Source organism: Cucurbita maxima, unplaced genomic scaffold (genome assembly GCF_002738345.1).
Source record: "Cucurbita maxima cultivar Rimu unplaced genomic scaffold, Cmax_1.0 Cma_Scf00010, whole genome shotgun sequence".
NCBI lineage: Eukaryota > Viridiplantae > Streptophyta > Magnoliopsida > Cucurbitales > Cucurbitaceae > Cucurbita > Cucurbita maxima.
Genome location: NW_019272026.1, coordinates 2,374,093 through 2,386,991, shown reverse-complemented (window position 1 = coordinate 2,386,991; position 12,899 = coordinate 2,374,093). Strand labels below are relative to the sequence as shown.

Here is a 12,899-nt window from a genome sequence, read left to right as displayed (position 1 = left end):
TTTCATCAGGGTTGGTCATAAATAATATTAAACAGAGGAAATTCTACATAGGACAATCCGGTTGCTTCAACTACACACTTTCTCTTTAGTAAGTGACTCCGGCATTGTCTGCTCAGAATCCCCCTGTTCCATTAGAAAGTCTGAATTGCTCTTACCCAATACTGCAGCGCTTCTCTCTAGAGTTGATCTCCTTTGTGAGTTTCACTTCTACATTATTTTTTAGATAAGAAATCGAACTTTATCGAAAACAAAGAAGGTGTACAAAAAACAAGCTCCAAAAAAAGAATGAGTCCAACATAACTACAAAAGGGACTCAAATTCAAAAGAACAAGACCAATATCATATTTACAAAAAAGTCTAGCATCTGATGCCCAAGTGAAAACATCAAACCTCACGAACTCCCAGACCTCCTCTCTACATGTCTCCATATCTGAAAAAATCCTACTATTCTGCTTTAGCGAAATACCCCACAAGATAGCAAACAAGCTTGCTTGCCACAACACTTTTCCCTTGGTGCAAAAGCACATCCTCCAACAAAGATTGCTCATCTCTATTGCGAGCTTCTCTAACCACAAACGACCTCCATCAATGATTTCAAAGGTAGCTTGCAAGCGCGGAAGCAAAATGAAGGAGGAATGTTTTTGGACACGATCCAAGGTATTGGTTCTCTCCACTAAAACCTGGTACACAAAAAACCTTTTTAGGATTTTTTTCCTTCCATAAAAAGGAGAAGACTAATGCCTTAGGATCAATTGATCGTGTAGATGGAGAAGATAAAAAGTGAAATTAGGAATGACAAGGGAGCCCCCTTCCAGCGTTTGGAGACCACACTCTAACATCCCTCCTCCTTGGAACGATAAAATGGTCTAGAAGGATAAGTAAGATATCTGCCACCTCAATTGCCTCTCTATTTGGAAGAGGGTGGCAAAAACCAAAGAGATCGAAGAAGAATGACTAGGAGAAGACAAAACGAGGCCACAAGATGCGGACACTTACCTAAAAAATGTAAAGATGGGAGAACAAGGTACACAAAGGCTTATCTCTCACCCATTGGTCCTCCCAAAAAAAAATCTTTAGGCCATCCCTAACGGGATAGTTAATGAATTGAGAAAAGGAGAGGTGACTGATTGAGATTTGACTGAGTCTAGATGACTATCCATTTTCTTCCCTTTATATACATCACCAAGGTATAGCTATCCTATCATTGATGGAGCTTGGAAGAGAAATGCCTGCTCATTATTATAAATGTAGTCCAGTACATTGCACATATTTTCAAGAAGTTTTACCTCACCAAAATCTAGAGTTCTCACCATTTCCCAGTAAAATACCCCTCATTACTCATTTCTCTTGTCCTTGCTGTTAGAGTCATGCACCTCTCTTTGTGTGCAAGTGAAACTAAGAATCTTAGTCAAACACTCTATTGGTTGAATATTTTTTGGTATGGTACAAATAATCTATTCTTTGAAATTCTCTCAAGCCAAAGTATATAGTCATTGCACAGTTACTCAAAACATGATCTCGTGCCTCTTGGAGAGTAATAGATCCATGAAACAACTGTAAAGCGGAGAGAGACAAAATGAGTAGAGAGTAAAGAAAAGGAAGGTCTCCCAACTTCTTTGATATATCCATTGTGTTATATTAATGAGATATCTTGTTGATGGTCATGTTTTTATTTTTTTATTTTTGGATAGATAGTAGAAGTTTGAGTTAAGACGGAGTTGGTAGGTGTTGTTGTTGTACTGTTCTAATCGATGTTATGATGTTAATTATGTGGTAGGATTTTCCATTGTGACTTTTCTATTTCCAATAAGAAGTTCTTGTTTCTTTCTTCCTTCCTCTTCCTCTTTCTTTCAATTTTATTAAATGAAGTTTAATTATGAAGTGTTGAAGTGCAACAATGGCTAACAAAAGAACTGGCATTGGTTTTCATTTAAGCATTGCGGTTTCTTTGGTTCTGGTTAGGAGTATTTGTTTGTTTTAGGTGTTTTGTTCATAATTGAACTTTTATGCAACGCTTGTAACTTTTGCTCTTAGAAATGAAATTTACTTGATATGAAAAATAGCTCAAAATGGTTGCACATTCTATGTTATTGCTATTATTTTCAATTTTTTATATCAATCAGTTCTAAGAGCCACACTTCCTAATGCAGAGGAAATATTATTGGAGAATGTTGAGCTCATTCTAGAGGCCTTTGATTATCTTCAATTGCCATTTGCCCTAAAGCAAGGTACTTTTAAGTTCATAAGCAAAATGGAAAAACTGAACATGTTTGGTATCGGTATCCATAACATGTTTTTGTCTTTTCATACGCATATTTGGAACATGTATATCATGTTTTCTACACCTTGTTACTATCTTTTTTATTCATCTTCAATCAACTGGCGTAAATTAGCATTAGGATGTTGCAACATTTTTCTTCCTCTAGTTTTGGAACAAATTGCTTTTGCTTGACTAACAATTGGTTGTCAGGATACTTTAGATTTTTACCTATGCACTCTTTACTGGGGTAAACGCTCTCCCCTTTAAAGATTACAGTTTTCTTAGTCACTTGTTGGTCATTTTTATAATTCATGTATGGTGGATCGGTTTACCTTTTTTTTTCTTTGTATATTTCATTCATCAATGAAACTCTACCCCATTGTTTCTTATAGAAAAAAAAAACCCTATTTTTTTTGGGTGGTTTTACTTTCAAAAACATCCCTATAAAGAAGAAAATATGTCTTTATTGCTGTACTCCCAATACCTATTTCTTTATGGGGTTTTGCATGACTTTTTAAAAGGAAAAGAAAACGGACCACAATATTTCTCTGTTAGGAAAAGGGCTCCCTATACCTCTTAGAAGGTGTCGTTTGTTGAGGCTCTGAAAAATGGTAAACAAGAGGAAAACTCTTAGTTGAAGGTATGGGATGCTTGTGTCTCACTACAAAAAAAAGGCAGATAGAAGAGATGCATGACGTCTAAATTGGGAAGAAACCATAGTGATTACGAAGGGACTTCCATGACGACTAGGGTAAGGTTCTTGAAACCCTCCAAGAATAGACTAAATTTCCCTTCATTATTAAACCCTTTCGACCTAACAAAAGCCTCCTTACATGCCCTTAAGCGGAGTGTGCTTGTATTCTTGTTACAAATAATGGTGGGTTACTTTTGGGCCTATTACATTTAATTGGAGCTTTGGAACCCCATTCATGGTCAAATCAATGTTGTCCTTTCTTGGGAATTGGGTTAAATTGAGAAACATCCCCTTGCACCTCTGGTGCCTAAAAACATTTGAAGATTTAAAGCTGTGGGGAATGTCTTTGGAGGTATTTTGGATTATTCTGACCTGAATTCTTGTCTCATTGATTGCTTGGAGGTTGCAATAAAGGTTAAAGGTCACTACTGTGGCTTTCTTGCTTCTAAAATTAAATTATTCAATAGGAGGGTCCCTTTCTTGGCTGACTGTATAAGACGGTATCTGATTGATTGGGAAAAAAAAAAAAAAATCAAAGGACATGGAGGCTTTTTGTCGGAGGCATCTGAAAATATTTATAGGGGTATGAAATGGGTCCTCGACAAATCTAGAGGAATGGAAAGCTTTAGGATGACATCAATTGTCCGGAGGTTAAAAACTATTTCTCAAACGACAATTTCAAAAACTACTTCCAATGGATAGATCATGTGATGCTGAGAATATGGATTTAATGGGTTCCATGAGAAACAATGATCAGATTAAATGCCCCCCATCCCCCAAAATCATTTGAGCATCCTAGATCCCGTTGGGCCTTTAAACATCCAACTCCCTTTAAATCAGACAGAAAAAAAAGATAATTCTAAAGCAGTTTCTTTTTTCTAAGGATAATCAAGCTCGATTATTTTAGTCTAAAGACCAAATCTTTTCCACAAATGGAGAAAAAGAATTTAAAGGCAAAAGCTCTAATCCTCGAGATAAAGGGAAACAAATTTAAAACAAAACTTGATATGATATCTCCTTGGTTAGTCTGAATGGCAGAAAGGAGGAAGACTTGGTGATCAAAATTTCTAGGAGAGAAGACAATGATGACCTTCCGATGCGATTCCATCATTGCTTTAGAGAGGTGAGGCTCGTGGGAGATAATTTTCTTTTCTAAGACAATGAGGTATTGCTAGTAACCCCTCACTCGTAGATGCCAATTTCAAATTCGCACAAAGAAGGTTTGCAGGAAAAAGACAAGGATTCAAATGCAGAGGTAGAGGACAATGACGATCCCTTTTTACATTAAAGATAATTAAATCTCTGAATAATGGAAGTAATGCATTAGGCTGATTTCGTCTAAAGGCAGTGTGGTAGCATAAAAGAAATCGAGGGAAATCACGAATTACGAAAAGGGTTTGGAGAAGGAAATTGATGTCGTGTAGTTTAGTAGTCACTGGCCATGATGTTTCCATATAAAGATTATCTCTTGGAATATTAGAGGGCTCGATGCTCCCCTTAAACATGTTAAGCCTTTGTTAATTAGAGTTAGCCTGTATGTTGGGATTCTCCAAGAATCCAAATTAGAGGAATTAGACAGGAAGATTATTAACTCTCTCTAGAGCTCGAGGTATATTGGCTAGTGTCTTTTAGAGGATGTGAGAACTGCAAGAAGGATTCTTATTTAGTTGGTAGGAACGGTATTGAATTTTCCTACCTCCAATATTTCGATGATACAATCATTTTTTTTTGGTCAAAATCAAGCTTTTTTTTAATGTAAAACTGGTGGGCCAGTATAGATTTCTATCAATGAAAATTTATAAAATTTCTATCAATGAAAATTCTTCCATTTCTTTCTAGCAGTAGTCAAATCAGTGCACAAAAACCATTATCTTTCAAATTGTTACCTTCCCCCCACTCCTATATGTGCAATGAAACAATCTTTCAACTCTTCTAGATATAGACTAAAAAATTCAGGCATTTCATGCTTGATATGTTTTTTTGGTTAATTTTAGTAGTTTAAATAAAATTTTAAATTAATGTTCTTAAGCTTCATTTTCTTTTTTTGCTATTGTAGGTCGTGTGGGGAGGTTAAGTATCAAGATTCCATGGAAAAAGCTTGGATGGGATCCGATCATTATCATTTTGGAGGATATATATATTTCTGCATCTCAACGGGATGATGAAGAGGTAATTATCAACTTTATATATTTTTCATGCGTAACAGGTTCTTTGGATGTAGTGAAGGGGAGGCTTCCTCCCTCTAGATGCAGGAGGGCTTTTTAGGAGGAGATGGGTGAACATTTTGGTCTGTGTGGTTCATGTTGGTGCTTGGTTGGGAATTTTAATGTGATTAGGAGTCCCAAGAAAAGATGCAAAGGGGAACGAGACGAGATTGATGAGATAGTTTCATTGGTTCATTGAGGATCGTGAGCCCTTTGGTCTCCCTTATTTAATGGGAGATTTACGTGGTCCAATCGTAGTTTTCAAATTAGGATTGTCAAATTCTTTTTTTCAAAATGGTGGATGGATATTTTCCTCAATGTGCGTCAATCCTTGGGACCTAGAGTTACATCTTATCATTGGCCTTCATTCCTTGATTTTGGATGTTCCAGTTGGGGCTTTTGGCCTTTTAGATTTGTAAATATGTGGTTGGATTATCCCTCTTTGAAAGCCTTTCTCCCTTCGTGGTGGTAGGTGAGATTGCCCGGAAATGGGAAGGTATTGTTTCATTGGTAAGTTGAGGGCTCAAAAAGAAGCTTTGGAAGTGTGGAATAGGGAGGTGATCGAAGATCTAAGTATAAAAAATCAAGAGGCCATGGGTAAAAACACAACTCCAGAGGAGAGGACCTCTCAATAAGGGCGAGTATGTGGAGGTGGTTAGAAGAGAGGTCGGTGAGTTGGAGACAAAGATCTAAGGTGAATTTGGCTAAGGAAGGGAATGCCAATTTCGCCTATTCCCATAGAGTTTCTAGTGGTGGATGAAGTAAGAACTTTTTATCCAATATTCCTTGGATAATGATCTTGGGGAGCTGGTCTTGGTGATGAAGAGATTAAAGAAGTGCATTAATAATACAATTAATGAAGCCCAACCGAAGAGGACCCTCTGTCCAAGACCCGATCCAAGGTGTTAACCCTTCTTTGCGAAACCTACCCAAAGAACTTCACCTTCTGCACCAAGTACTAGAGGCCATAGCAGGGAGGAACGGTATTAATTTTAGAAGAAGATTTTCAAATTAATAATATTCACAAACAAGGATAGTTCTGTAAAATCACTACATGATGATTGAATAGACTTGATGGATATCTGGAAAAGAGTTTTGAAGTCATCAGAAACAGAGTCCTTGATTATATCTTCTTCACCTGGATGGCTATGCTTCTGAAAATCAACCTCCACGTTACTAACTAATATCAGAATCACAATCCGAGACCTCAATGTAGGGGGGAGAGTGATCATTGTGTGGGAATTTGTTTTAGAAGAAGATAGTAAAACCTTATCAAAATGTGTACCATTGAGCCCAATATTACAGCGTTCCACAACTATCTTGTGTGTTAAATCCTTTGGAAGATCTTCCTTCTTTGGGTTGAATGTATCACTTTATGAACCACTAACTTTATACAAGACTCTTCCACAATATCGATGTTAAGTTGGGGGACGTTTGGATCTTGAGAATACAAAACACAAAGGGGTATATCGATAGAAACAAGGCATAGAGTGCTCGATCTCCACAACCACTTATCCTCCAAAAAATTGGTATTCCTCCCATCCCCCACCACATTATGAATAAACTGGGAAGCAAAGGAAACTTCATCAAAATATTTTTTCAAGGGTTTTTGGAGGTGCCTTTAGCCCCACCATCAGTCCAATCAAAGGGATGAGACCCATACTTACTAGCAATAACCTTGTGCCATGAAGTGTCGGCTTCATGATACAATGCCAGAAGCTATTTAGCCAACTGGGCCGTGTTCTCACGTTTACTCTACTTATTTATGGGTTCTGTACAAGCTTCTATTCTTTGCATTAGATTGGTTCATCTCCCAGTATTGATTATTTAGGGTTCCTGCTGGCACACATATATATAGCATTCAAAAAAGCACTCTGGTTTTTTGGCACATAATTGAAGAATTCGAAAAATAACTTGGTTTAGTGGCTTTTGTGCATTTCTTTGGGTGATTTGGGCAGAAAAAACATTTTTTTTATAATAATAATCAGAATCAACTTTAAGTTCTGCTCGTGTTCTGTCTTATCTTTGATAAGCTAAGTCTAAATTGTGTTTTTTTTAATTACTTTTTTTTTTTTTTTTTTATAGTTTTTCTACTATATCCGCCAGTTGTAGACTCTTTTTGAAACTCGTTTGGCCCTTTGGATATTTCATATCTCAATAACTAATTGTTATTTGGGATTTCTTTTTTGGAGGGCTCAATAAACATAATTTACTTGGTAAAACTATTGAGTTAACGTGCAGCCTTCCAGAAGGAGAATGGATAATTTTAAACTTAATATCCCATTGTGAAATTGCTGGATATCTTTTTATTTGTTACAGTGGAGCTCAGATGTGGTTGAAAAAAGAGAATTTGCTGGGAAGAAGGCCAAAATTGCTGCTGCTGAGCTGGCAAAATTATCACGGCGTGTAAGTGGTGAGCTACTTGGCTTCCATTCATTGCATTGTCAATGTCCTTTTTTTTTGTCTTTTTTATAAACATTCATTGCATTGTCAATGTCCTTTTTTTTGTCTTTTTTATAAACATTTTTCATTTATGTCCAATTTATGAATTCAAAGTCCATTTATTTTGATTGGTTTGGAGTTTCCTTGATGGGGTCCAGAATGAGAAGAAAGTTATATGGGTCCAATTTATTAGGGCTTTTTTGTGGTCTTTGTGAATGGTAAGGAACAACAAGGCGTTCAAGGATTGAGAAAAGTATTTGATAGTTTTTTTGAATCCTCATCTTTTTTGGCTTTCACAGTGTAAAAATTCCGTGCTTTCATAGTTATAGCTTGATATATTTTATATTCAATCGGAGTTCTTTTAGCACCCATTGGATTGTGGATTCTCTTGTCCCATCTTTTGTAATTTTATCTCATAAATGAAACCGTTTGGAATTTCCTTAGTCAGCACTTTTACTCATGAAATTCGATTTGTAAATATTAATGAGGTATGTTATCAGTTAGAACGAAGGAATAGAAGGATTTCAAGAATAAAGGTGAAGATATTGCATCTTCTTGCTGCAGATATAAGCTGGTTGTCTTTTCCCTTTTGCATTTAGCAATGTCCCATGGTATCGATACTTGAACTATATCTTCTTCTGGAGCCTTCTTATTGAGAAGATTGAACTCATGAGTAATAAATGGAATAAAGTTCATATTTCCAAAAGGTGGCTGATTAACTTCAATTTAATCTCTGGTCTTCAGTCTTCCAACCTATATATTTGTTTTTATTGTTATGGTTATTATTTGGATAAGGTACACAACTTGCTATTGAAGAAATGAAAAGAAGCGGCTCAAAAGATACAAACTCAGGGAGTGAATTGAAACAGAAAATAAAGAAAATATAAATGCATCCCGATTCAAATTAATATCTAGCAAACAAGAACACAACAAAAGACTTGGAGAGAGAACACCATGAAAAAAGCTTTCAATTTTGCAGATTCAAGACGATCAAGCCAAGGAAGATATCACTCCAATTATTAATTCCATTAAAAATAAAATGAAGAAATGTATCTAAGACATCTCGTGTGGGGACTCTTAGAGACGGAAACTTTCCGCAAATTAGGTAGAATTTGGTAAACACTTTAAGGACCAAGCTGATTTTGGCGTTGGTAGGATTCTGTTGAGTTTGGTACTTCAATCTAACTTGTCTCTACTCTATTCCAAGCTCTATAGCTTATTCTTGTCTTTAAGCTAGGCCAGAGCTCTCTTGATACTTAGCTGCAACCTACTCAAACCTTCATGATTCACAGTTCCACAACTTCAATGAGATCTCAAAAGATTCTTTTAAGTCTTGATGAAATGTTGCCTTTTTCTAATCCTCCTTGGATTAAAGACCAAGATATGGTGAAAATGAATTTCAGCGAGCTAATGGTTGTTCTAGGTTGTTTGCTTACAAGAATTGGAAGGAGATTTAAAATGTTTTCAAAGATTATTTTAAGGATTTTGTTTCAATTAATCCCTTCATGGCAAACAAGGCTTTACTAAATTTTAAGTGTGGAAATTCATTAATGGTCTTGAATTTGAAGGTTGAAGGTAAATGGAGACTGGATGGTGAGTTTTATTTGCTTATTGAAAAGTGGGCTCGTGAACAATCATCCAAATTTTATGAAGGTTATGGTGGATGAATCTGATGGAGTTAATATAACACATGCGGAAGCAATTTGAATCTTAGGCATTCTAAGTACATCAATTATAGTAAATTAGCTAGCATGTTCAAAAGCATTAAAACTCAATGAGTTTGAATACTAACCTTTTGTCGCTCAAGTTTCTTTTTCCTCACGAACCGGTTTCAAACCATCACTAGTGTCTTCTCCACTATTCTCCGGCCTTAGAATGAGATTGTGGAATCCGGTGAGTGACTAACTTGGGAGGGATTTAGTATATATGAAGAGAGAGTTTGTGAGAGGTTTTTCTCAAGGTTTTTTTCCAAAAGCCAACCTTCCATGTACCATGATCACTCTTTTTATAGAGTCATGTCCGCATGTTCATGCAAATTTGAGATCACCAAATTTTGATACTCAAAATTCCACTCAAATGTTTGGAATTATGTGGCAAGCATGCATGCTTGAGTTAACCAAATTTTGACACTCAAAATTCCACTCAAATTTGTGGAGTTTATTTGGCAAGCATGCAAGTTTGGTTAAACCAAATTTTGACACCTCAAAATTCCACTAACATGGATTTTTCCATTAAATGAAGTCAACATTTTGTTTTCTTCATTTTGATTCAACAATCAATTTGAATTATTAATTTCAAATTAAAGTAATATTAAATGATTAATTAAATTATTTAATTAATATTTAATATTAATTCAAATGCCAATCCCAATTAATTCGGACACATATTTGATTGAGATATTTAAATCTATTTAAATATCTCAGATTCTCTCTTTTTGTTTAATTCGTAAATAAAACAAAAATGCGGTTAAATATATCGTATATATGTAGTGCATTCTCCCTAATTTGAATTCGAACACTTTGAACTCACTCGTCACACTGTTCTATGGTTTAGTCCGATATGAGCCAGCAGAGGGACCTAATGGACCTATAGATCATGGGCTCCAACGATCCAAGATTAACCAGTTAAACTCATTAACCTTGTTAACCAACATTTGTTAACTACTAGGACATTCCACTATAGCCTAGTAGTTGCACTCCCCTCACTATAGATATATTTCTGTCCATTTGATATAACCATGATTAGTAAGTCGATCCTTCACAGGTTGTTCGTAACTAGAGCTGGGTCAATTTACCGTTTTACCCCTGAAGTTATTTCTTGTTCCTTATGTCTCACTGATCCTCTAATGAACAATTGGTTTGTGGTCCAACCAGTAAACCGAATCCGTCTCAGGCCAATGAGAGGGTGGGGCCCCTTGTTCAAGACCTGGAGTCCGTACTTAAGGGAACTACCTCTCTTCTATCCCAAAAAGTGGGTAGGAGGGAATTCCATCTTGCACCCCATGTCCCTAATCATTTACCCAGTCTTACCTCTGAAATGGGAGGCCTATTGAGTCGGCGAACTTGAGCCACTCTCACTCATGCAAATCTAAGGATAATTCTGAATAAATAGGAGTTCATGGTTAGCTCAGGATTAAGATCGAGTTACCTAGGTCATCGAATGAAAAGAAAATTAGTCTCAGCAGTAAGCGACATTATAAAGTGAGAGTGATTTTCTTCATGGTCTGATCTTATGCAATACTCATTGCATAGGACGCCCCCACTCACATGTCTCCGCATGTACAATTTAGTGATCACATTGTTTGTCATATACAAAAGTGGGCCGCATCTATAGTGTCCCCAGGATAAGGTACTCAGCCTTATCCCTGTACTATAGATCATTTTGACTATATACTTGAACTTGATCCACTCTTATGTTTCTACATATAGTTCAAGTAATCATACTATAGTCCGAGTGTTCTTAGTTTATTGGATTTAGATTAATAATCGTAAAGTTCACTTTATTCAATAACAATATTTACTGAATAAACAACCATAATAACTTTATTGAAAATAGAATATGTTTTTGTTTACAAACTATGAGTTTTAGGACATAAAACCCAACAGAATCTCCATCAAGAACTTGCCTCTAGCCAATTGGGATCTAGCCTAGTCAAAGTTGTCCGACCATTACTTAGGTGGTCTTGGGAGTTTCTTCTCACACTCTTTATATATGAGATTGCACTGATGCCCGTATAGAAGTCAAAAGGACTTTGTGTAGTTTTCTTCCAGCTACAATTGAAATCAATGATAAAAAAAAGGGAATGTGTATAAGATTTGGTGATGTTAGATCCTCCAAATACCATTAAGATCTCCTTGAATGACTTCTCCAATTCTCTGGATTACATCGTTTACATCAAATCACAGGACTTTTTAACGTGAATGATGATGTATTGATCTTCTGCCAACTTTAGTTTCAGAGAATAGGGAGATTGTAGTCGCTGAGTTAGTGATGAGTGTTTTTAATGGGTTTAGTGTTCATGATCAGCTAACATTTTTTTTTTCTGAGATGCTTGCTATCATTTTTTTTTCGAGTCCTCAAAGCTCTTGACTGCTAATGACGTTAAAAATTGTTATGCTACTGCTTGTCCATTATACTATACTCAGAGAAGTGAGGTTAAAAATTTAATTAGTGCATAAAAATTAAATTTACCAATAAGTTAAATCATATAAGTCCATTTAAAGAAACCCAATAAAGAGCAAATGCCTAACTTTCCAAACTCCAAATAAAAAGTTACAAAAAGCTGTATTTTTTTTAAGACCCGAATTATTTCTTCTTCCCTTTTCTTCACCTTTTGTTTTTGTGATTTCCCTCCCCTCAGCGCCGTTTTCGACTGCCTTTGACAAATGGTGTTTTTTATGTTTTGAGCTTTTATTTTGTAGGTGTGTCCCTTGCTTGTCTGTGGCGTGTCCACCCTGTTCAAATTTTAAAAAAAAGACATGTAATTTACGTGTTGGACACTTGTCTGAGCGTGTTTGAACATATCCGTGTCTGACACGCGTATGACACAAACTCTTGTTCAAAAACAAAGTGTCCATGCTTCCTAGGCTTTTGGAGTGTTGAGATCGAGCATATGCCACATCATGCTTGGATCTCCTTGATGTGGCTTGAGGCCATGTATCTTTGTTGCATGCATGTGCTCTCCATGCTTGCTACTCATTCATGCACTCCACTGTGCTCTTTTAGCACTCGCAACGAGTCCCTATACCTTGCATATGTTTGCCCAATGATATGATGCATTGTGCCACTTGTCCCTTCTTGTAGCAACATGTTTCATATGACCTGAGGCTTCTAAGATATTTGGCACTAGCAGAAGTTTCATGCTTTGTAAAATACAATTGTTTCTAGTTTATTTCCATTACTTAACTCGGTTTTCTGCAGGTGATTTGTTGATGAACTCAGCTTACTTATAAATAGCATCCTGCTTGTGTGACTAAAGATTGCTTTGAATCATCAAATGAAATCACATTGCACTACTTTATGCATTATTTTTGTACCATTTTGATTTAAACAAATTGAGTTCTGATTTACTGCGTTCTTTTTTTTTCAGTATTGTTTGCCCTGATACATTTTGTTTAAATCGTGTCCCAAAAGTAGGTTAAAATGTTTGTCGGGAAGTTCTCTTGTTACTAAAAAAAACAACTTCTTTCATGCTCCTTTTCTTCAGATAATCAGGCTGGGCAATCATTTATCTCTTACATTACTGCAAAGGTGATGCTAATTTCTTGCCTTGTTACATATCTTAGTATCATTTTATATG

The 12,899-nt window shown here is 36.1% G+C and overlaps 1 protein-coding gene across 1 annotated transcript in view; it reads left to right on the top strand.

Annotated features, from left to right (window-relative positions):
* Nucleotides 1-12,899, top strand: part of LOC111485823 — a 55,652-nt gene that overhangs the window by 695 nt on the left and 42,058 nt on the right. The window contains exons 2-5 of the mRNA XM_023132865.1: nucleotides 2,151-2,228; nucleotides 5,011-5,123; nucleotides 7,478-7,571; nucleotides 12,807-12,850. Of these exons, the coding sequence (XP_022988633.1) occupies nucleotides 2,151-2,228; nucleotides 5,011-5,123; nucleotides 7,478-7,571; nucleotides 12,807-12,850 (329 nt within the window). The remainder of the gene's footprint in view (nucleotides 1-2,150; nucleotides 2,229-5,010; nucleotides 5,124-7,477; nucleotides 7,572-12,806; nucleotides 12,851-12,899) is intronic.